Source organism: Marmota marmota, unplaced genomic scaffold (assembly GCF_001458135.2).
Source record: "Marmota marmota marmota unplaced genomic scaffold, marMar, whole genome shotgun sequence".
In the NCBI taxonomy this organism is placed as follows: Eukaryota; Metazoa; Chordata; class Mammalia; order Rodentia; family Sciuridae; genus Marmota; species Marmota marmota.
The window spans coordinates 2,170,890-2,195,730 of NW_025999969.1; the positions used below are offsets into that span (position 1 = coordinate 2,170,890).

Below are 24,841 nucleotides of genomic sequence, written 5' to 3' on the forward strand. Positions count from 1 at the left end.
CAGGTGTCCTGCTGCCTCACTTCCCGACTTTTCCTCCTTATTTTGCAGAGGGGTACCTCCTGACCCTCTTGCTCTTCTCTATCTTGGGTGATGGCTCAGAGAATGCAGGCGCTCACCCAGATGGGCCAGGGAAATCGCTACTACATGTACACTGAGCTTCTGGTCGTTTCTCAGCACTTTAAGCAAAACCCCAACACCAGGATCCTGCAGGTTTATGACCCCTGGACCCCTGCTCTGTCCTTGAATTCTGGAGGACTAGTGCTGCAGGATGACCTAACCCATGACACAATCTTTAACTACCACAGCAAGATGCTGCTCTCCTGGCTGCTGAAGTCCTGGTGCCAGCACTGGGAATCCTTCCTGACCTATGAGGCCACTGAACTGCTCTTCTGTATCTGGACCAACATGGAGGAGGGTATCCAGACAGTGTGTGAGCTGGCCATGCTCAATTGGATCTACTGCAAGCCACCCTCACCACCCTCCCCTCCTGTGCCCTAGTAAGCAGCACCAGAGGACATGCCCTGCACCCAGCGCCTGTACCTGTTGACAACAGCACCCTCTGAGCTGTGGCTCTCGTTGGTCAGACTGCTGGCATGATAGTGCTAAGGGCCATGATGGAAACCTCGACCATCACCAATGTGGAATTGCTCTGGCACCAGAGCAGGCCAAACAGTGCCAAGCTCTTGCGGGGACCCAACCCTTCACATAAGTACTCCATGGACTGGCTGATCAACCATGGGTGCCCAGGGAGAGGGTGGGTAAGCAGCTGAACAAGGTTCTCCTGGAGCTGTACATCCAAAGGGTCAAGCACAGCTGCAGCCAACCAGTCTATGGGCTGGGAGAGGAGCACCCTCTCCATCCCCCTACTCTGACCAGGCCAGTGGGGAGGAGCCGCTCATGCACCATGACCGGCTCCCTTCATCTGATGGAGGATACCCAGTGTTCCCGGTGGGTGGGTAGAAGGCCAGACCCCAGAAGAGCTGCTTTTACCTAGAGTCCAGGGGAGGTGAGTAGGAGCCTGGGGACACTGTAGTTTAGACAGATCCCTTGGTCTGTGCCTTCCTCATGTATCTCAAGCACTCTTACATGATGTTCAGGGACCCCAGAAGAAAGGGGTGTCCTTGTCCCTGGTTACTCCTGTGAGCAACACTGACCAGGGCTGTGAAGGGGGTGAGGCACAAAGGCAGCCACTTGCCCATGTGAACCCACGAGTGGGTTGTGCCATCAGTTAATCTCAGCCTGGCAGCAGGGCTTTTGGGCACAGCAGTGAACCCACCCCTCTGCATGTGGCCCCCAAAGCACTACAGGCCAAGTGGAAAGCCCCACAGTCCACAATGCAGGCATCTGAAGGTTTTACATTTTTTTAAAAATATATTTTTTAGTTGTATTTTATTTGTTTATTTTTACTTGGTGCTGAGGATCGAACCCAGTGCCTTGCCAGTGCTAGGCGAGTGCTCTGCTGCTGAGCTACAACCTCAGCCTTCTTTTAAAGGTTTTTTTTTTATAGGCAATATTTTTACTTAATATTTTACTTAAGCATATGTAACACTTTAGTGAAGGTCATTACCCTTGATAATGGTTCCCTCTTAAGGTCCTGTTTTTCTTCAACTTTCTTGTAATGCTTTCCTTTTAAGGTGTGCTTTGCTTAGTGCCCACCAGGGAGAGGCTAGCTGCCCCTCCAGGTGGGCCTGGTTTCTCTTATCTGTACATGTGGCCTCAGGCCTGTATCAGAACTTGGGTTTGGGGGGATCTGAACCAGAACTGCAGCTTTGGAGACAGACAATCTAGTGGCTCTGTTTTCACAGGCACCCATTGCATGGCAGATTCGTTATAAAAGAAGAATACAGGAAATGATTGCAAGATAATAAAAAGGAAACTGTTATATTTAATTACTTATAAATTTAAAAAGTAAAAAAATCCCTCGTAAATCTTAAGAAAAAAAGAGAAAATATAAATCTGTGGTGTTAAGAATTGGCTTCACACTTCTATCCCTGAGCTCACCCTGAACCCCGAAACGAATAGAAGTCCACAAAATCAAGCCAACACTTGTAAGAAACTAAAAAGATTATATTTCTCCAAACAAAAGTTGGTAGGCCCAGACATTTTACGGATGGGATTTATCAAACCTTCAAGGACTAGAAAATTCCTTCATATTCTTTCATTTTCTCAAATAGTAAATGTTGGCCATCTTTCCAATTCATTCTTTGAGGAAAAAAAAAAAAAAACAAGCTTGCTGTTAAGATGGTCAAAGATGGTGTAGAACTATGGGAACTGCTGTGTAGACCAAGAATTGGATGAAGTGGGATATGGTCCAGAACATGAGTGTGGCTCTTCAGTTAGAATAATAAGATGGTAGATTACTCAATAAATGATTTGAGGAAATTAGCTCTCCAACTGGAAAAAAATTAGTTTGATCTCTATCTCAAAGTATAAGTCCAGATAAATTCCCCATGAATTACAGATACAAACAACCATCTTCCTAACCCAACTAACAATTACCATAAGGACACAATATTTTTACAATCGTGGATAGGAGATTTCTTCCATTGCATAACATCAAAGGCCAGAAGCCCATAAAGAAAAACATTACAGATTTAGCCATCTTAACTTAAAAATTTCTCCATGAATTCTGTTGGTGAAAAATCTTAAGAGACTTTACTTTCAGATATAATCACACGCTTGTGCAAAGACTTATGCATGTATAAAGATATTCCTTTTTTTGAAATGTCAGTTTTTTATATCTTTATTTATTTATTTTTATGTGGTACTCAGTATCAAACCCAGTGCCTTACACATGTTAGGCAAGTGCTACCATTGAGCTACAAGCCCAGCCCACGATATTACTTTGGACATCGCTAGCAATAGCAAAAACCTGGAATCAGCTCAAACATCTAAAAATAGTGTACTATTTAGAAAAGTTATAGTAAATTCATACAATGGAATATTACACAGCCACTAAATAAAATTAGGTATAGCTGTGAAAAGATGCCCCAAAGTAAAAAACAAAACTTTGTTGTGCAAGGTGTATGGCATGATTTAATTTGCATTTTAAAAATATGACTATATATATGCTGAGAAAAAAATTTTTAAAAAAATGTGTAAACATAAGAGTATTACACTTGTGGGGAATAGGTATAGATGAAATTTGGGTAAAAGAAGGAAGGCCACTGGGTGTGGTGATGTACTCTTGTAATCCCAGCAACTCAAGAGGCTGAGGGAGGAGGATCACAAATTTGAGGCCAGTTTCAGCAACTTAGCGAGATCCTGTCTCAAAACAAAAAGTAAAAAGGGCTGGGGATGTAGCTGAGTGGTAAAAGCACCCCTGGGTTCAATCCCTAGTTAAAAAAAAAAAAAAAGGCCAAAGGGAAACTCTATTTTACTTCATATAATAGTTTGTTTACAATATAATTTTTAAAAACTATATGTACAAGACATAATAAGAGATGACAAGGTGATGGAAAATAGTTATGACAGTGGCTTAACAGCTTTAATATATAATGAGTTGTTATAAATCATTAAGATAAAAAAAGATGCCAGTCGCAATGATGCATGCCTGTAATCCCAGGGACTCAGGAGGTTGATGCAGGAGAATGAAAACCAGCCTCAGCAACTTAGTGAGACACTGTCTCAAAATAAAAAGGGCTGGGAATGTGGCTCAGTGGATAAGCACCCCTGGGTTCAATCCCTGAGATCAAGAAAACAGCCAAGATGCATATGCAAGGATTTCTAGTAGAGAAAATTTGACATATGACTAATATATATATATATATATTCATATTACACATGGAGAAATACTGGGTATCTTTAGACTAAGAAAAACTTGTACTTTCTGTATTTCTGTATTGCTTATTAAATACTATGCATGGGTCACTTTTATAAAAAACAGTAAAAAATGATAGTTGTCATTACATACACAAATTCATGAAAAACTCCAGAGTTTAGAGACCAATGCATGTGTGTATGATTCGGCTGTAAGGAGGTGCACACAAACTTCCCGACCTTTGAATGTTAAGAGCAAAAGTGCTAGATTTGTGCTGTATGACAGCAACCAAAAAGAATCTTTCTTTGAAATCTGAATGCCTATGCGACAGGAAAGCAACATTGTAAGTACGTAAAGTATTCTTACCACCCTCCCCTCCCCTGTCCTTCTCAGGAGATCTAGGCCCACAGGAAAGCTCAGAAGCCAGCAGGGTGAACTCTCCAGATGTGGCTCTGAGGGCCTGTACGAGGTCTTGCAGAGGTGCTTTTACACTCTAGCTCTGCAATCTGCAGCTGCACGAGGGTGATGTCTGAGGGTGATGTCCGTAGAAGCCAGAATATCTCAAAGTCGGGGCAACTGTGCACTCTACATTAGAATCTTCTTGATCCACAGAACCACGGTCTGAACTACATGACTTTTAGCTAACCTATCTTATGAAGAACAGGAACTACATATATTAGCAAAATGGTTATACTCTACTATTTTAGTAAAGATTTCAGATGTGGAGGAAGCTCTTCAGCTGGAAAAATGTAGTTTAGATTTTAGAAAACATTTTGCTATCACATGAAAACTTGTCTTGTTTTAGTTCAGGGGTCCACAAACTTTTTCTGTTAAGAGCCAAATAATAAAAATTTTAGGCTTTGCAGCATATGGTCTCTATTGCATGTACTCATCTCTGCCTGATAGTAAATAGACAATATGAAAATAAGTGCCCATGGCTGTGTCCCCACCAAATTTTTATTTATAAAAATAAATGATGGTACTCAGGAAGCTGAGGCAGAAGGATTGCAAGTTCAAGGCCAGAATGGGCAACTTAGTAAGACCCTGTCTCAAAAATAAAATAAAAAGGGATGGGGATGTAACACAAGGGTGGAGTACTTGCCTAGCATGTGTGAGGCCCTGGGTTCAACTCCCAGTACCATGCCCCCAAACAAAACAAAACAACAAACAATAAAAAACAATTTACAAAATGATTACAATATAAATGATGGGGACTGGGATTGTAGCTTAGTGGTAGAGTGCTTGTCTAGCACAGGTGAGGCACTGGGTCAATCCTCAGCACCATATAAAACATAAACAATAAAAATAAATAATAGGGGCTGGGGTTGTGGCCCAGTGGTAGAGTGATTGTCTGGCATGTGTGAGGTACTGTGTTCTATCCTCAGCACTCGTAAAAATAATAAATGAAACAAAGGAATTGTGTCCATCTACAACCAATCTATATTTATTTTAAAAATAAACAAAGATTGAATTCTTAAAAAAAAAAAAAAAAAGGAAATGATGGACCAGATCTACCCCTCAGGCTATACAATGGAGACCCCCATTTTAGATTACCAACTTGAGAATGGTCTATTTTATTATGCTTCCCCTGCCTCTCCTTGGCAGGTTGTGAGAGTGTCAGGTCTGACTTGAGGTTATCTTCTATGGGGTCCTGTGTTCAGCCTCCCTCTCAAGAAATGAGATATGTCTTAATACCTTTTCCCTGTACTGAGCTGGGTTATTCTCAAATCTGACAGCAAAGGTACTGGGACACATACCTCTTATGTTAACTCACTGCTTGGAGCTGCCAAGTGAGCAGCCACAGCCCTTCCCTCCACAGGCTCTGCTTTTATCAAACATACACACAAAACTTAGTATTGATTGAGCTGCATCCTTTAGTGTCAGGGAAGATGAATGAAACTAAAGAGATGATATGAACTGATTCAGAAAAACCCCAGAGGAGCTTCTATGACAAGACTGCAGGAGACGTGTACGTGAGAGAGGATGTGGTGCCAGCTCACATCTGCATTTTGTTGGCACAGCAACGTGGAGGGTTCCTCCTACATCTCCACAGAGGAGCAAAACAGCCACTGAGAACTCACACAAGGAAATGCCTACACCAGAAGCCACCTCTCAAAGAAAGCAATGCTCACTCACCCACCTGATTCTTCTCACTTAAACGGCATAAACATTGGGCAAAAGAAAGTTCGCTTTTAAAAATAAGCAATATGTATAGAGAAGAATTAGAAATGAAAGGAAGAGCTGTCAAGTGTCTGAAATCCCAATTTGGTAGTGTATTGATCTTGAATAATGCTTGTGAAGGAGAACAACAAGTAGAAATATACCTTTCACATTTTTTCTTTTGTTGTAAATTATGACTCAAACAATAAATATTTATGGAGAACACACTAAATACCAGGCATTTTTCTGTTTAGACACAAACACTATTTTCTTTTAAAAACTGCCTATTAAAATGTATTGCATCTGAATTATAGACATAGATTGGGAAATCAATCAATCTATCTATCTATAATGAATCACCCAGGTATCCTCACATTGTAATAAATGAATAATACAAATGTTCTTATTTGAGCTAACAAATCTTTTTTTAAACAATAAATAGGCTTCTATTTAATCAATTTTATCTATGAACTTCTATCTATGAAAGATAGAATACTAGCATATTGATTAAATAGAGGATATTTAAGAGTACATGTTTAGAAGATGGTTTAATATCAATTTTCCCTTGAGGAAGAAGTACTAAGAAATACTGGATTCCTCCTCCAATCCTCATGAGGATGGCCTCCACATGAAAGCTTTAGCTCTGACTCAACATAGCAGAGTAATGCTGCTGCCTGGCGGTGCCCAGAGCATAAGCAAACCTCTGAATGCTGAGCTACTTACAGCGAAGGGGTGGTAGGGGGCAGCGGGGGGAGCTCCGCGGGGCCCTGTTGGTGGTGGCAGCACGGACAGTCCTGTTGAAAAGATGCCAAGTGCGCTGAGGTTCAACCCTGGGATCAGATTGGCTTGTTGCTGGGAACAGAAATGGAGAAAAAATATGAGGGGAGGAGACCGGAGAGGTCCAGCTTGCCTGGGTCAACCTCCATTTCTTGTCTGAAAGGCACCAGCATTTCCCATTAGCTCTGCCCTGGCTCACAAGACCTCTTCGCCTTGCATTGGGGGTGGATGCCAATCCTCAACCCGACTGTGGCATGCCTTCAAAGCTTTTCTGCCACCCTTGGGAACATCTACACATATTTCCATGGCAATTGAGGACTACCTGGGGATTCGGGCCACCTTGTCAACCTGTTATTTCCATCTTGCTCACTCCTGCTCCTTTAAATACCCCCATGCTCTCTCTCACCTCTGGGCTCTTGCACATTTGACTCCCCTGGAAGAAAGTGCTTCTCTCCCTCCTCACCTGGCTGAGTCTCCCCTCACTCAGCTTAGTGTCCCCCTCATCCATGAAGCTTTCTCTGACCCCAGAGGTCTGAGCTCTAACGCCCTATCTGGGTTCTCCTGGCATTCCTGTTTCCTTAAAACAGCACTCATCATATGGTGTTTGAATGACCTGTGCAATTAACTTTTCCCCTTTTAGACCACGATTTTTTTAAAATTTTTTTTTAATATTTATTTTTTTAGTTTTCAGTGGACACAACATCTTTATTTTTTTTATTTTTATGTGGTGCTGAGGATCGAACCCAGGGCCCCACGCATGCCAGGCGAGCGCACTACCACTTGAGCCACATCCCCAGCCCCTAGACCATGATTTCTTACAGAGACTCTTTTACTTAGTGTTGTGTACAGTGCCTGGTACATAGTTAAGTACTCAATAAATATTTGTTGAATGATTTCCCTGAAAACAAATTGGGTCAACAGGTTTTTCTCACTCTATCCAGGGACAGATCACTAGGACACTACATATGGAAATTCCATGATCCAAGTTTGGGATGGTCTGTGACTTCTGTCTCTTCATCATTTAGTTGCCAGCTTCATGATCATCTCACTTGCTTATTCCATGTTTTAAACCTGAGTATGCTCAAATGGGCTGGAGGTGGATTTTAAACCTCTTAGAGAGAGAGGAATGTAGTCACCCCATAACTTGGCTTCCTTTAGAATGTTTGGAACAGTAGAACTGGGATCTTCACCTTCATCTCATTTGATATGTAAGACACTAGTGATTTTGTGAGTCATCTCTCAGACCATGGCTTTGAATAGACATGATGACTCTCATGCTCAGGTGACAAATCTTTGCAGCAACCAGACCCTTTTGAGCATTTCCAAGTGTTCACAGAAAGATGTCAAGAAGAAAATGAGCCGTTCAGATGGTCCTTCCAGAGACAAACACACAGGGAGGAGGATGCGTGGCTGTCTCTTCCTCCACCTCTCCCCATCCTGCCTCACAGTCACCATGTGCTGTGGCCTGCTCAGGTGGGGACCAACTGATGTGGGGGCAGAGGGTGGATCTGCGTAAAGACCAGTGTGGAAAGTGCTGCAGCGAGGGTGCTGGGGTTTAGTCCACAGAACTCTTGGTCAACACTCATTCCTCTATGAAATGTTACCAGGACTGAACTTGCTTCAAGGTCATCTGACACAGATGGGAAGTGGATGAGAGTTGAGATGAAACAAAATAAGCCATGAGGTCACAACCTGGATTATCAGCTATGAGGGCTTATCAGAGATCTTTCCACCCTTCTGTATATGTTAGAAAATTATAATAAAAAGTTGTTACTCCCCTGAGCTGAGCTTGGGCTTTGCTAATGGACAAATATTTTTAGGACTTTCCTGAGTGCAGACTTGTGTTTCCCCATTATCAAGTGGGAACTAAGCAGCAATAATAGGAAGGACACACTCAAACCAATCTTCTAGCAGTATTAATGAGAGCTCAGGTGGAGGTCAGCAATTATTAAGCAATTTAAAAGTGCAGATCACTAGCACGAGATAAAAACTGGAAGTTAATTATAAAGTGTGCTTTCTCTCCTCTGTAATGGAGATTGAATCCAGGGATGCTTTACTACTGAGCAAAATGCTCAGGCCTTTTATTTTATTTTTTATTTTGAGACATGGTCTCACTAGGTTGCTGAGGCTGGCCTCAAACTGGTGATCCTCCTGCCTCAGGCTCCTGGGATTACAGTTATGCGTAATTGAACCTGGCCATGGTATTTTTTTTTGGTGGGGGGAGTCTCAGGGATTAAATCCAGAGACACTTGACCACTGAGCTACATCCCCAGCCTTTTTACTTTTGAGACAGTATCTTACTAAGTTGCTTAGGGCCTTGCTAAATTGCTGAGACCAGCTTTGAACTTGAAATCTTGCCTCAGCCTCCTGAGCTGCTGGGATTACAGGCATTTGCCACCAGGCCCCACTTGAAGTTTTTATTTTTAAAACACCCAAAGTAATAAGGACAATGTTACAGAAAGTTCTGAAATTAGGAGTTAAAAAAAAACAACAAAAAAACACTTTCCTAACATACCATATATTTTTAGTTTTGTATGGAGCCTTCCAGTAATTCCAATCCATATTATTTTATGTAATTGGAACCCTAGTTATAAATACTTTCACATGTCTTTCCTTAATAAACATCATAAGTATTTCCTGATTTTACAATCTTATTATTAGTCATTATTTTTTTTTTTAATGGCTTCACATTGTTTTGTCCAGTTTTGTGTTTATCATGTTTTACTAATTGGTTTCCTGATTGTTTTAATGCCTTTACCCCAGAGAAGTCAGGAACACTCCACATACTTATCTAGATAAGGCACTTTCTCATCAGCTGAATGACAAAAGTGTTCTTAGAAAGGCCTGGGTCCTGTCTGAAAGCACAGAGGAAAACCAGCAGAGAAGGAAGCGCTAGGCACTTACATTAACGGCCAGCATATCGTTTTCAAAGGCCTCACGTAGCTTCTTCATAATCTCTATCTCAGCGTTGGCACAGGCTTCCACTGTGCCCTTCACAGTGATGGTTCGTTCAGGGTTGTATATGCTCAAATCCTGCAAACTGGCCAGTGGGAAAAAGAGAGACATTTCTTTTTCTGATAGCAAAAATAACATTCCAGAACAATCAAAACATGTCTTGGTAGAGAAAACTGGATTCCCTCACAACACACTCAAATCTTAATGACTTAGATCATATCCCCTGGAAAATGTCAGACTGGGAACTATGTATTTGTTTTTGATGACGATGGAAATAATTATATCACACATGATTATATTTCAATTTTAGGGAAAAGCAGATGAGTTGGGCATATCAAAATGCTCAGTGATTTATCACTGGACGCAATGAATCTGAACGGGTGACTTACGATGAGATTGTTATCTTGGTCCCTGTCTCATGTTCGATTTTCTTCAAATTTCTGCCTTCTTTGCCAATCAGTCTTCCAACCAAACCATTGTGGGCCAAGATTTTCAGAGGGATCTCTTCAGCTCTAAAAGAGAAAAATGATGACTTAACATTTAAGATGGACAAAATGGCTGCCTCTCAAGAGACATTACCCTGCTTTTTTCTTATATAATGGAAGCTATTTTGTTTGGATACCAAGTGGCCTTGGGCTTTAGGGGAGGCTAGGTCCCCTCGCCAACCTCAGGCTCATGAATTTCAATTAATGTAGCTAAACCATGATCATTTTACTCTCTTGTGGTAACTGGTTGGAAGGGAAAAGTGGGTCTACAAGGCAGATCTAGCCAATGAGATATGAATTAAAAACAGACCTACCAGGGTTCGGGATGTAGCTTGGTAGTAAAGCACTTGCCTAGCATACACAAGGCTGTGAGTACCACCAAAAAAAAAAAAAAAAAAGACTGGGAATATAGCTCAGTAATAGAGCTGGATTCAATCCCTAATACTGCCAAAGAAAAAAGAAAAAATACCTACCACATGAACCAGCAAGTCCATCTCTGGGCATATACCCAAAAAAAATCAAAGCAGGGTCTGCTTTATGCCATAACATGGATGAACCTTAGAGATTTATGCTAAGTAAAATAAGCCAACTACTCTATGATTTCGTGTATATGAGTCATTTCAAGCTGTCAAATTCATAAAACATGAAGTAGAATGGTGGTTACCAGGGGTGGGGAAGAGGAAAAGGGAAAATTCTTCAAAGGGTTCAGAGTTTCAGATTTGCAAGATGGAAAAATTCTAGATATTGATTTCACAATAATATGAATATTTTTAACATTATTGAACTATTCATTTAAAAATAATTATGATAGATTTTATTTTTAAAATTTTATTATTATTATTATTATTTAAGATAGGATCTTGTGCTATGTTGTCTAGGTTGGTTTCAAACTCCTGGACTCAAACTCCTTTGCCTCTGCTTCCCAAGGTGGGTGCCACCAAGCCTTATTAATATGGTAAATATTATGTTCATTTCTTTTTTTTTTTTGTACTGGGGATTGAAACCAAGGATGCTTAATCACTGAGCTACATCCCAAACCCTTTTTTATGTTTTATTTAGAGACAGAGTCTTGCTGAGTTGTTTAGTGCCTCACTAAATTGCTGAGGCTGGCTTTAAACTCACAATCCTCCTGCCTCAGCCTCCCGAGTCACTGGGATTACAGGTATGTGCCATCACACTCGGCTTAAGCCACTTGTATTTTCTATTACCTGAGACCAAAAACATGTAGCAGATGCATTATTGCCTCAAAACAAACAGAATACTTGAAGACCTCCCCCAAATGTAACTTTCAGAGAGTAGGGCTTTTGTCCACTTTGCTTGCTGCTCAGTTCCTGGCACACAGAACAGTGCCTGGCCCATAGTTGGTACTCAATAAATAGTTGGCAAAAGAATAGAGTTTAGCATCCTTATTCTCTGACATCTTTTATCTTCTACTCAGCCCCCTCAGGGCTGTCACTGACAAGGGAGGCCTTTACTGAAACCCTCAAGGGCCTTCTTGTCCCCCTAAAACCTTGACTGGGGCTTCCCATTACATGTAATCACCCGGTCTTGCATTTCTCCACTTCTCATAGCTGCACATAATTACTGGTGTGACTGTTTAATGAGTCTCTCTCCCACTAGACTGGTAAGCTCCACAAAGCAAGGACTGGATCTTGCTCATGGTTATAGCTTTGGCACACACAGTGCTTAGCATGGTACAGGTACTCAGAAAAAAATATTTCAAAGACATTCAAATGGTCTCTCTTGGCTCTACATGAAAACTTTAAAGACCAAATTTATAAAAAAATGAGTCTTGCTGACTACTTAGAATTTTGTAAGTTGCACCTAGGTTAAAGGATCAAGGAGGGAGTTACTCATAAAATTCTAAATAATTAGGATGAAAGAAGGCTTTCCTCAAATTAAGCTGTGGCATTTAGGGGATTTAAAGAGCCATAAAGAGCAAATAATTCATAAATGAAAGGTTGGAGTCTCTTATGAAATATGAATATAGACTTGCAATGTTCCTCTTTTAAAAACTACTTTCATCTTCCCAGTTTTGGGACAGTTATGTTTGACATTATTTGCCAAATTAATGTTATATTCAATTCATGCTTCATTGCTCCTCTATAAAACTGCCACTACGGCCCACAAATTTTGCCAACTGACACTGTCTTTTTAAAAATTAAATTTTCTATTTTATTACCATTCATCAATTTATAATACAAAAATCAACTCATTTAGTAAGAAATTGTGCTTGCCATTCAAATTGAGACAATGCTCATTGTTATGGTTTGACTATGAAGGGTCCCCCTAAAGCTCCTGTTAATGCAGGAATGTTCAGAGGTAAAATGATGGAACTGCGAGAGTTGTAACCTCATCAGTCCATTCGAGTCTGAATGGTCTGAGTGGGAACTCAGGCAGATGGGTGATGGTGGGATGAGGTAGATGATTGGGGACATGCCCTGGAAGGGTGCATCTTCCCTGCAGCCTCTTCCCCTTTCTCTCTCTGTTTCCTGGTTATCATGAAGGGTGAGCTCTCCTCCATCATGCCATGAAATGCTTTCCTCCGTCATGATGTTCTGCCTCACCTTGGGTCCAGAGCAAGAAGTTGGCACACCATGAACTGAACCTCTCAAACTGTGAGCCAAAATAAATCTTCTCTAAATTGTTCGTCAGGTATTTTTGTCACAGCTACACAAAGCTGACCAACATACACTATTATACTGTGGAAGCCTAAGAACTATTTCATAAAGGGAAGGAGGAGATGGAAGAAAAGTAGGATGAAGAGTAATCACTCGGAAACCAGTTTCTACTACTTAAGGAAACATAATCCAATTTTAAGAGTGCAAATGGTGTAGAAACATGCTGGGAAAAAACCTTTTCCAAAACAGTAAAAGATGGCTCAGGAGACAATGAACATCCTATACATGCGCTGTCCAATATGAAGCCATTAGCCATATCCATGGCTATTCAGATTTGAATTAGTTGAAATCAAGTTTTCATCTCTTCCACTGCACTATTCACATTTCAATTACTCAACACCAGTCTGTGACTAGTGGTTATTTTATTGAACAGTGCAGATATAGAACAGTTCCATCATTGCAAGTTGTACTAGACAGCATAAGTATTCATGTTCTTACCAATGTTACTACCAATGGGTGATGGTAATATTGGGATCACCAAAACACAAGTGAAGGAAAAAACATACTGTAAATGTAAAAGGTCTGTTCGCTATGGTGTTCTTCTTGGGATCAAATTTCTTAAACACAATCCCTCCCCTGTTCCCTTCACTGAGTTACAGACTTAAAGCTTTTAACATTTCTTACTCTGTACCCGGGTAACATATGTAAACTTACAGTTTGGTCTCATCAGCTTCCTTCTGCATGATTTCAAGAATCATGCGGCAGGCTTCAGATGTCCCCTCTGGGGTGGCATGGATGGTAACAGGCTTTTCTGCTGCCCCTGAGTTCTCTTTTCTATGGATGTCTACCCTGTAAGAAAGGAATCAGGCACAATAAGTACAACATCCTCTGGGGTAGGACCCTAGTCCCAAGAAAGCCTGGCACCAGCCAATGTACACCAAGAGCACAGACAGGAAAGCGTCACCAGCACGTTCACAACCAATGCCATTCTCCAAGAAGGTGGCAAGCAGTGTAGGGGGTCTGTGCCAAGCTCTAATCCTTGGCACTGCCATTTAGAAAGGGACTGTTTCTCATAGGAGTGCTGTGGGACAGAGGCACCAAGCCAGCTTGGTAATGAAGCCAGTTTGGTAGATGAAGTATTTTCTGCAGACTTTCAGATGACTGCAGAAGCAAAGAGTAAAGTGAGAAGGATAATACTGCACACTGGCACCATGCCATCTCTGAACTGATTGCAGCTTTTAAAACTCATATGTTAATCCAAACCCAAACACCAAATTTGATCAAGCTTTATATGTTTGAGTGTGGATAAAACACAGAGGCATGCCCTCTCTCTGCCTCTCTAAGTTTTTGGTTTCCTTTCCATTGGCAGCCTGCCTTCTTCCGGCTCTTAAAACTAATGGCTCAAAAGCTTGATGACTTTATCAGACTTCCTTGGGTAGTTGTGGCCCTACTCATTTTGTTAACTTTCAAAATCATGTTTTCTATTATATCCCTTTATACTCTGGCTGTTATAAAGCCCAGAGTCAAATCTTTGGCCTACTTCTTTAAAACAGGCACACAATTTGAGCATTAAATTCAGTTTTTTTTTTAAAAGCTACCTTCAACAATCTTTGGAATAAAAGGAGATATAAATAAAAATCACATTCTCAGTGAGGCAAACTTGATGGAAAAGAAAGGATTGTTTGTTTGTTTTTTGTTTATTTGCAAAAAATATATACAAACTTTACTGTATGCTTAAGGCATGGGACTGTGCTAACCCAAAGGGCTGATTTTTAAAATAAAAGGAACGTGAGATAGTAATTTCTCTATTTCACTTTTCCTCCTAAGATTATGCACTCTAGGCCTTATCCATCTTAGTGTCCATACTTAGGGGTAACTCAGATGCTGAGGAAATTAGCTTTTCATTTTTTTCCAGGTTACAAAGCCTCTTTACAAACCTCAAACATTTCAGGTTAAAATGCACTAGCACATATATGTAACTAGCATTTGTCGTACTTTTGATGTTTGCAATTGAAGTGATTTCTTTAAATCTGCCTGATTTTGCTAATTCTCACAATAATCCTGGCAAAACAGTAATCTCCTTTTCACAGAAGAAGCAACTGATACTCAGGTTAAATTTTTTTTTCCCCAAGATCATATAGTCATTAAGTGGTAAAACTTGAACATGAGTCATTGTTTTTCAAGTCCTGTGCTGTGGTCTTACAAACCTAACAAAAATCAAGAACTGCACAAGTCATTTTATCCGACTCCTTTTACAGTTCAGTCTCTTTAAACAGAGAGAAAACTAAACATAAGGCCAGTGTACTTTCTTTCTTGCTTGATGCACCAATGATTCACCATGTCCTCGTGAGACTACCTAGTTGGTCTCTAAAAGAATGTCTACCTCCAGGGCTCTGACTTAGGGCAGAAGGTAGAGCTAAGACAGAGGGCTTGACAATCCCACAGAACCCCACACCTGGGCTGTTTTAGAACTACATGCATTCAGGGCATTAGTTAGCTTATGGGAACAATCCTTGGCTATGAGGTTCATCAGTGCCCTCTTTACACACCTTTGGCTTGTGTCTGTTATGCAATTAGCACTAAAGCTCATCATGGCTCCCAGCTAGAAGTTAGTCTGTTAGTAGTCCTGTTTAAAGAAGCTACTATCCCATACAATGTCCCTCCCACCCCACCCCATTGCTGATATAAGCAAGAGTGACCTGAAGGTGGCAGGGGACCCCCTTGGAAGGAAGCAAAGGAAGCCCCGGAGGCACGTACCGGGACTGGGTCTGCTTAGTGATGTTCTTTATGGTCAAGCCCTCCTTTCCGATGATGGCACCAACAAACTGGGTGGGGACCAGGATCCGCAGCGGGAAATCAATCTGTCTGGCCTGAGAAGAGCCCCCGGGGGCGTGGCCTTGCTCCCGGGAAGAGTGGTCCCCACGCTGGGCTCGCTGAGGGGGCGAAAGGGAGCTCACCTCTTCATCCGGGATGTAGGAAATCTTGAAGGAGTAGTTCTCAAACTGATGCCCACTTAGCTTCTCGATGGCTCTGGAATGCAGCAGGGAGGGGAGAGCCTTGTCAGAGAGCGACAAGGAGGAAGACTCTCCCAGGGACGGGTGGGTGCACTCCCTTCTACCAGGCGCCTACGTGGGTGTGGGTGTGGGTGTGGGTGTGGGTGCCGCGCACTGCACTGAGGATACAGTGGAGGGCAAGCTCTGCTCCCCCGGAGCTTCCAACTATCAATGAAATGTCACCACACACAACTAAACCAGTCAGGGTCGCTCCACGTGAATTTGGGGACTAAATAAAGACACAGACCCAGAAAGCACCTTATCTTTGGGTTCAGTGACCGCTCCTCAGCTGCAGCTCCCACATGGGGGCCAAGGCAGGCAAGAAGGAGAGAGCATGCCAGGAACCTGGGCTTTATTGGGGAGAAGCCATTCAAATGAGGCAAGGGGTAGGGTTACCACAAACAAGTGGGTGTAATCCAACCCCATCGGTGACGCCCACTTCTGGACCCACACCTCTCTTATCAGAGCAGAGGTAAGGTCCAACTGCATTGCAATGGTCAGAACCTCCTTACTCAGGACTTAAAGGTATGTACACAGCTCCTGGCCAGAGTGGCTCCCCACAATTAAACAAGTGATCACCTATAGGCTTGGTCCGACTGGACGAACAATCCTGCCTTCTGCTCTTCACCACCCTGGGCTGTATTCCCGTCACCCAAAACTCTTTGTAGGTATCAGTAGAAAATCATCATTTTTTCTTTTAATCACAACATAACATTTATTATGGAAAATTCAGAAATACATAAGTACAAATAAAGAATTCTAATCCATTCTATTTTTCCTATCTTCAGTAAGTGTAAATGTATTATAAAAATGAATTGATATTGTACATATAATTTTCTAATCTTTAAAAAATTAATACTCAACATTTTTCCATGTCATTATATTTTAACATTATTTTTAGTGGCTGTTTAACAGGCTAATCATTTATCCAAGTTTTTGAAATTGACTTTATTGTAGATATGTACATTAGGTCCCATCTTTCACAATTACATATAGAATTACCACAAGCATCTTTGCAGCTACAACTCCACACACAGGACAAATTCCTACTTTTAAAATAAAGTTCTCAGATTTCTTTTTCTTTTTTGGTACCAGGGATTGAACCCAGGGGTGCTTAACCACTGACCCACATCCCCAGCCCTTTTTAATATTTTATTTAGAGACAGGGTCTTGCTGAGTTGCTTAAAACCTTGATAAGTTGCTGAGGCTGGCTTTGAAATCAAGATCCTCCAGCCTCAGTCTTCCCAGCCACTGTTTATAGGCATGTGCCACCATGCCCAGCTCAGATTTCTTTCTTTCTTTTTTTTAATTTCATTTTTGTGGAAGGGGGTACTGAGTATTGAAAACAGAAGTGCTTTTACCACTGAGCTACAAATTTTAAAATGACCAATGGAAGAAAAGTGGACAGTATTCTAATTAGGTTTTCTAAAGTAACTAATGGTGGGGAGGGATTGGAAAACATTCTGATCAGGTTATCATAAGATAACCAACGGGAGAAAATGGGGTAAGGCCTTCAATCAGGTCTGTATAGGGAAGAGAACGTTGCACAGACATTGTGCAGACACTGGGGGCCTTGATCTTCTCTCTCTGGCTCAGCCCACTCTGTTCTACGTAACGGAGCGCTATCTTCACCTTCAATATATCAGTACTCTATCTGCTACTTCTGTGTGTCTCGCTCAATTCCTTATTTGGAATGCCTAGGACCTGGACTTGGACTTGACGTTCCAATAATAACAGATATATAACCAAAGTTAGGCCACAGGCATAAAGTAAGACCACTTGTGGCCAGAGTTCTAGCTATGATGACTTGACCAGCACTTCAAGAACCTCCTTAAAAAAAGGAAATTGTTTTTTTTTTTTTTTTAAAGAACTGAGTCCCATGTTCATCAACAGTTAAGCTTAAATTATCAATCACAGAAGCAATGTAATAATGGAGACTAGGAGGAGAATGGGGGTAGAGATAAGAACCTAAGCCATGTCCCACTCCCAAATAATTCACCCACTGCTGCTAGCACTGAGGTAGATCCTTTTTTTAATAATATATAGAGGAAAATGTCATGTTTCAGTACCCATCGAATGAGTGTGGACAGAAATAGGCTGTGTATTTTCCCCATGGCCCACAGAGGAAGCTCTGAGTACAAGGAACTCCAAGTGGTTGTCAAAACAGAGTCCAGAAGACACGGCCCTCTATTCCCAACCATGTCAGGACACAGCATCCACCTTTGTTTTGATGCCAATGTTCAACATTTTTTAAGATAGTTTCTGCACAATCACCAAACATCCTCATATGAATGTCCTGGGGCTCCTCTGCATATTGAAAGTGGCTGGAATACGCTGGAGCTATACCAATATGCCAACTGTGGCTCAGGTGTCATGAGCTCCTGGGATGTGTCAAAGGGGGCATGGATTGACCTCCACCAATCTTCTTGGAAAGGGTTTATAAACACAGGACTCAATGGAATTCCAAGACAAAATCAAAATAAATTCAAAAGGAAATAAACCTCAGTCCACTTACATTTTTGCTTCTTCTCTTGTTGCATAGGTAACGTTGACAACGGCAGTTTCTGTGTCTGTGTTGACTATGGAAGAAACAAAAACTGTATTATCATTTTTAAAAAGTTGGTCACTCTCTGGCTCAAGGTAGACAGACTAGCTTTAGAGAAAATGTACCAAATACCTCATCGAACTCTGTAGGTATTTACATTGTTATATTTATTCCAATACATTCGCAGTAACTTGTCCTCAACTTATGAAACACATTTATAACACATTTATAATAGATTGTATATACAACAGTTTTATTTTCACTTATTTTATAAACATTTTTGCATGAATATATGTACTTTTTAAATATAGTTTTCATTGTTAATGTTGACATGGAATTGCAGTGAGCAAATGTGCCACGATTTGCCTAACCATAACCCATAAGGCAAATCTGCTGCTCCCAATAGTTACTACTATAAATAGTGTTGCTAAAAATCACCTTTGTTGCAAACATCATTTGACTTTGTATTCTTCTGAATTACTTCTGTAGGCTAAAATAAATCGAAGAAGAAAACAATTGGGTAAAAGAACATGATATTGTTTTTCTTTACAGTACTGAGGATCAAACAGGGCCTTACTCATGCTAGGCAAGTACTCTACTATTATATTCATAGCCCCAATATGAAGCTTTTTTTTTTTCTTTAGCACCAGGGATGCTCTATCATTGAGCTAATTCCCAACCCTTTATATTTTTTGAGACAGGGACTCACTAGGTTGCCCAGGTTTGCCTTGGATTTGAGATCCTTCTGCCTTAGCCTTAGAGTCACTGGGATTACAGACAGGTGTGTACCATCATTCTGGGCCTCAACATGATGCTTTTTACTGCGTATTCAGACTGCTCTCCTAGAAGTCTGGATAAATTTTACTGTGCTACTACTAAGATATAAATTTTAATTATTATTATTTTCACTTGTTTAAAATAATTACATATGTAAGAAAATGTTTTAATTTTGTTAAAATTTAATTGACAAGTAAAAACTATATATTTACAGTATATAAAATGATGTTTTGATAAATGCATATATTATGGAATGGCTTAATCAAGCTACTTAACAGACGCATTATCTCACATACTATGTTTTTTTGTGGTGAGAACACTAAACCCACTCTCAGCGATTTTCAACTATACAATATATTGTTATTAACTAGAGTCATCATGATGTACTCTCTTGCATTTATTCTTCCCATCTAAATGAAATTTTGTATCCTTTGGCCAATATCTCCTCTACCCGGTAACCCTCAGCCTCTGCTAACCATTATTTTATGAAAGTGCTTTTATTCTTCACTTATTAATGAAGTTGAACCATTACTACTTTTGTTTCCCTGTGACCGAATTCCTTGACTGCTTGCGTGAGTTAAATCTATTAACTGTGAACAATAAAGAATACTGACAACTCTACATAACTTGAGTAAAGGAGAGAACACATCAACTCTGAGACTGGCCAAGGAGGGCTCACTCTCGTCTGGCTTATCTTGGTTTATAATTGCTCAGCATCTCTTTTTCCATAGTTAGAGATTCAAAAATAAAAAAAGTTTCCAGATAAAATTTTCTCCATGTAAACCAGTAAAATTAAGCTAAAAATATTTATTCTTCCAAAACAGATGACTAAATCGAATCCTCTCTTTAAACAAACTGCTGGAGGGGCTGGGAGTGTAGCTCTGTGCCAGGCTGCTTGCCTCACATGCTCGAGGCCCCGGGGTTCCACCCCTGGCAACACAGGGGGGAAAAAAAAAAGCTGTTGCAGGATTTAGAGTTAACAGCCAGATTAAGTTAAGAAAACCATCATAAAGCTGCTTTACAAAGTGATAATAAAATCCTATAACCTATATAAAATCCTATAATAAAATCCATCACACTTGAGCTTCAGGAATTCTGTAACCTCCTCTACCTGTCACATGATCCAATGTTTGCAGAAAGGCTAATTTTTCTGGTTTATGATTTCCGTAAGATTCTCAACGGGATTTGGGACCTCAAAGGGGTTAAAGATTTTTAGGTTATTAAAAAAAAACAAAAAACAAAAAAAAACATCGTTTGTCCAATCACTTGAAAGTAGCTTCAGCCTTTACAGGGGTCGAGGTGCATAATCATCAACCAGAACTTCCCCTGAAGTCCATGGCATAAATGCAAAGCCCAGCCCTAGCCTTTGCCTGGAAACGCTCATCTTGCTAATTCACACTTATCCAGGACAGAACAACAACATGTGCCCAAAAGTGTCCTCACAATTCAACATGTGCCCCAAAGTGTCCTCTCAATATGGAACAGAAAGCTGCAGGGGTTTCCTACTGGCTCTTTCCTAGGATTGCAGATGAGGCTGCAGAAGCAGCCTCCCAGAAAGCCCTGTGCATGAAGCCTCCTGAATACAGCTGTCCACTAAGACTCAGATGCTCAGGTTCTCTTTCCACTTCTTAGCCATATTCCCTGTTCAAAAATATTCCTCTTCAGGAAATCAGGCAGTTTTTTGATTCTGGAATGAACTGGAAGATCCATTCAAATCACTTATTTTTTTGGATTTAAAACTATTATGTTTTTTAAAACTCAACTAAAAATGTTTTCCCTTTGAATTAGGAATCACCCAAGAAAAAGAGTGATTAATCAAGAGCCCAACAGGTTTGTCCTGTAGTTGTGAAGACACTGGAAATGATCAGGAGCTATAAGCTGCCCCAGGGAACTGGGATATTTCTTTTCTTTTCTTTTTTCTTTTTTTTAATATTAGGGATGCATAACTACTGAGCCACATCTCCAGTCCTTTGATTTTTTATTATTATTTTTTATTTTGAGACAGTGTAGATAAGTTGCTTAGGGTCTCACTAAGTTGCTGAGGCTGACTTTGAACTTGTGATCCTCATTCCTCAGCCTCCCATGCTGCTGGGATTACAGGGGATATTTCTTCCTTAGGTAGCACTGTATGGAATTTATAACATGGTCTTAGCTAGCAACTTATATGTTCATGTATGTAAGGCTATCTAGCCAACTACATCCAATCATAAGAATGTCTTCTTGTCCATACTGAAGGAAATAAGAACTGAGAAATAAAATCCTTGTAAATCATGTCTTCTTCTGAGGTCTTTCCATTCACCTTTGGCCATGAACGGGTAGGAGCATAAATGTGAATAATGATATTTTTAATATTCATGGAGTGGGGAACATATTTTTTTAAAATATTTATTTTTTAGTTGGACACAATACCTTTATTTTATTTATTTATTTTTACGTGGTGCTGAGGATTGAACCCAGTGCCTTGCACATGTTAGGCGGAGTGCTCTACCGCTGAGCCACCACCCCAGCCCAGTGGGGAACATCTGTTATAAAACTATTCTATTAATTATACTGGCAGACAGAAGAGATTTCATGGGTCTCCTATGATTTTTTCCTAAGTGAACCTTTATAATCCCTTAAGATTATATAAAACTCCATTATTCACAAGGACTTTCTGTAGGATCTCTTTAGGTGGCACAACTATCAGTGATATAAAGGCAGGAGAGAAATGATGCTCTCCATTTTACACATGCGGAAACTGAGTCTGGTTGAGTGACTTTTTCAGGCTCGTGGTCAGTAAGTTACTGAAATTACATTCTGCTCTCTTGGCAAGGTGCAAACTTTTTATTATGCTACTACCATTCATATCAGGAACCAACTTTTGGCATGTACTTTTCTGGGACTCTTTTTTTTTTTTTTTAAATAGAGCATTATAATTATACACAGTATTTGGATGCATCCTGATAAAATCATACATGCATGGAATTCTATTTTAGTCCACATTTCCCCACTTTTTCCTTCCCTCCTCCTTCCCTCTATTCTCCTTTTTCTACTCTACTGATCTTCCTTTTGCTCATCTATTTATTTATTTTTTATTGGTTCTTTTTATTCACAAAGGTGAAATTCCCTGTGGTATATTTATACATGCCCATAGAATGAGTTTTTAAAACTCATTCCACATCTTCTCCCCTTTCCTCTTCCTCCTCTCTCCCTCTTGATCTCCTCCTTCTACTCTATTGATCTTCCCTATGTCTTTATGATATCTAATCCTCCCCTCCTTTGCTCTAGCTTCCATATATGAGAGAAAACATTCAACCTTTGATTTTCTGAGACTGGCTTATATCACCTAGCTTATGTTCTCTATTTCTATCCATTTACCAGCAAATGCCATAACTTCAGTTTTCTTTATGGCCAAGTAAAACTCTATTGTGTATATAAACCACAATTTCTTATGTTTTTACATAAGAAATTATGTTAATACATTCATCTACTGATAGGCATCAGGGTTGACTCCATAATTTACCTATTGTGACCTGTGCTGTTATAAAACATTTTTTTCTGGGAGTCCTAACGAGTTACATAAGACATCAGCTTCAGGAGCTACTCCCTCACTTTTTAATTTTTTTTTAATCATAGAATTTCATGCTTTAGAAGATAAAAATGAGGATGGCAGAAGTAAAGTAAGTATTCTCTTGGCCTTTGCAGCACTGTTTTTAAGACAGTAGTTATTAAGACTTGAGTGCACACAAAAATCACTCAGGGTACTTGATTTCTGAGCTCTTTCTCCAAAGAATCTTATTAGTGAAACCTTAGAGTGGAAAGCTAGGAATCTGCATTTTCATAAGCACGGCTGGAGATTCTTGGGACAGGAGTCCTACTCTTTGGAAAACATTCAGTGCAGGACATTAGGGATGTGTTCCTCTTAGCTGATGAAAACAAGTAGCAGCAGTGTAAATCCATTTACTCTCAAGTGAATTTAGCTTACTCGGTCCTGACAGTGTTTGTCTAGTGCCTGAGCACACTGCGCAGCATAAGGAAAACAGGCTAAGAGTCACATTTAGTTGAAAAACAAAACTATATAGACATACAAAGATACAGATATCTCTCTCACACACACAGTTATTTAACATACACCTTAGGAAGCGTGTTTCAAATATGAATTTACTATTCTTCTCTGGAGTTGCCTATAAGAAATAACAGGTATTATCCCTCTCCAAAACTCAGGCTAATTTCCTCACTTATTACCTTGTTCCACATTTTCCACCGTCCCATACTGAGCCAAAAGTCCATCCAGAACCTGTAAAAGGAAGCTGCAGTGTCAGAATGGGAAGAAACAATCACAAAAAAAAAAAAAAGAAAAAAAAAATATATATATATACACAGTGATATCCCCCAGCAAGCAAATCAAAGCAAAACAAGAATGGATACATAAATGTTTAATTAAATTGCTTTCAGGCCATCCAGAAATACAGTTAGAACTGAACAAATATTATGGGACTTTGATTTGCTTATTGTCACTCAAGTGACACCACAGAATTTCAGAGCCTTGGTAGCTGCTGACAATCACTCATTATGATGGCTGGATTCACTCACTGCTCTTTCAAGAGAAGCAGAATAAAGTACAGGGCTCATTTCTCCCTCCTGTAAGATTTAACAATTCTTCCTTCAGTTTTCCTCCAGGGATCTCCTTATTTTTTAAGGCAGCAGGATGTGTATGTTTAAAACTTTCCATAATAAAAAGCATTATTTTAAAGTAATGAAAACATTAGAAAAAAATTCTGTTTCCTCTAAGGCTATTTTAATTTCCTTTGGGTTGAGGAATACAACATGGGACAGTTTTTAAATAATGCAATAAAGCCACTCCCAATAGTTTATCTTATTTAAATTTAAGATAGCAATCTTTGAAGAAGTTTTATAGCTCTGAAAATATATCTTAACTGTTACTCATAGTAACTAATTCAAAACAAACAAAAACCTGCTCAAACTAACAAACAGCTTTCTATTTTTGCTGGTTTTCCATTGATTTTTTTTTTCCAATCATAATTTGGAAAGATAAAATCTTTTACCAAATCTTGAGGTTAAAAACCACAACCCAGGTAAGCGTTTTGTTTCACAGCTTGGTTGCTGGTGCTTGGTGGCTTGGCTTTTCAGAAGACAGCATGAAAAATCAAAGTACATGCCACATAGTGAAAAGGCCAAATGTACCCTGAGACCCATGGCCATACCAGGGCACTGAGAAAGGAAGAGGCAGGACCCCAGACTCTGCAGAGAAGTCTCAGGACCTCTAATTCCTAAATGTGAAAGGAAACTAAAAAAGGGAGAAAGTGTCTTGAAAATCTATTGACAAGAAATATTGACCTACCTCCCATTGCAGGTGAGGAGGGATGTTTCGAATCTGAATTTTCCTGCTCCTGTAAAGATAAAATCACAGTCTATTCTTTCTGTAGGACACCAACTTCAGCAAATAACACACACAGGCTTAAGACCATAACTGAGTTCACTTTATCATGGTATTTACCAAGGCAGCCACAAAAGATTCCTACTGTGAATCATGAGCATCATGTTTTAAAGTTTTCAATTACTTTTGGGGGAAAAAAAATCTGAGAAATCCTAACAAACTAAAAAAAAAAACAACAACAACAATTTAAATACAGATCTGCCCTTCCAACTTCCTACCAAAGTAGTTAGAATTTAAATTGCCATATAGATTCTGTTTCTAGAATTTCCTT

At 40.0% G+C, this 24,841-nt stretch overlaps 1 protein-coding gene and 1 pseudogene across 3 annotated transcripts in view; one reads left to right on the plus strand and one right to left on the minus strand.

The window, feature by feature from the left end:
* Igf2bp2 (insulin like growth factor 2 mRNA binding protein 2) overlaps positions 1-24,841 on the minus strand; it is a 149,806-nt gene that overhangs the window by 17,807 nt on the left and 107,158 nt on the right. The window contains exons 1-9 of one of the 3 annotated variants that reach the window (XM_048804026.1): positions 24,475-24,519; positions 23,358-23,409; positions 18,795-18,846; positions 18,327-18,390; positions 15,516-15,788; positions 13,473-13,607; positions 10,042-10,164; positions 9,602-9,737; positions 6,644-6,772 (exon numbers count right to left, since the gene is read on the minus strand). In XM_048804026.1, the coding sequence (XP_048659983.1) occupies positions 6,644-6,772; positions 9,602-9,737; positions 10,042-10,164; positions 13,473-13,607; positions 15,516-15,788; positions 18,327-18,390; positions 18,795-18,846; positions 23,358-23,402 (957 nt within the window). In that variant the 5' untranslated portion in view covers positions 23,403-23,409; positions 24,475-24,519. Of the gene's footprint in view, positions 1-6,643; positions 6,773-9,601; positions 9,738-10,041; positions 10,165-13,472; positions 13,608-15,515; positions 15,789-18,326; positions 18,391-18,794; positions 18,847-23,357; positions 23,410-24,474; positions 24,529-24,841 lie in introns of those variants that run through there. The other 2 variants (XM_048804027.1, XM_048804028.1) reach the window with 2 other exon arrangements.
* On the plus strand, positions 91-2,102 carry LOC125617091 (annotated as a pseudogene).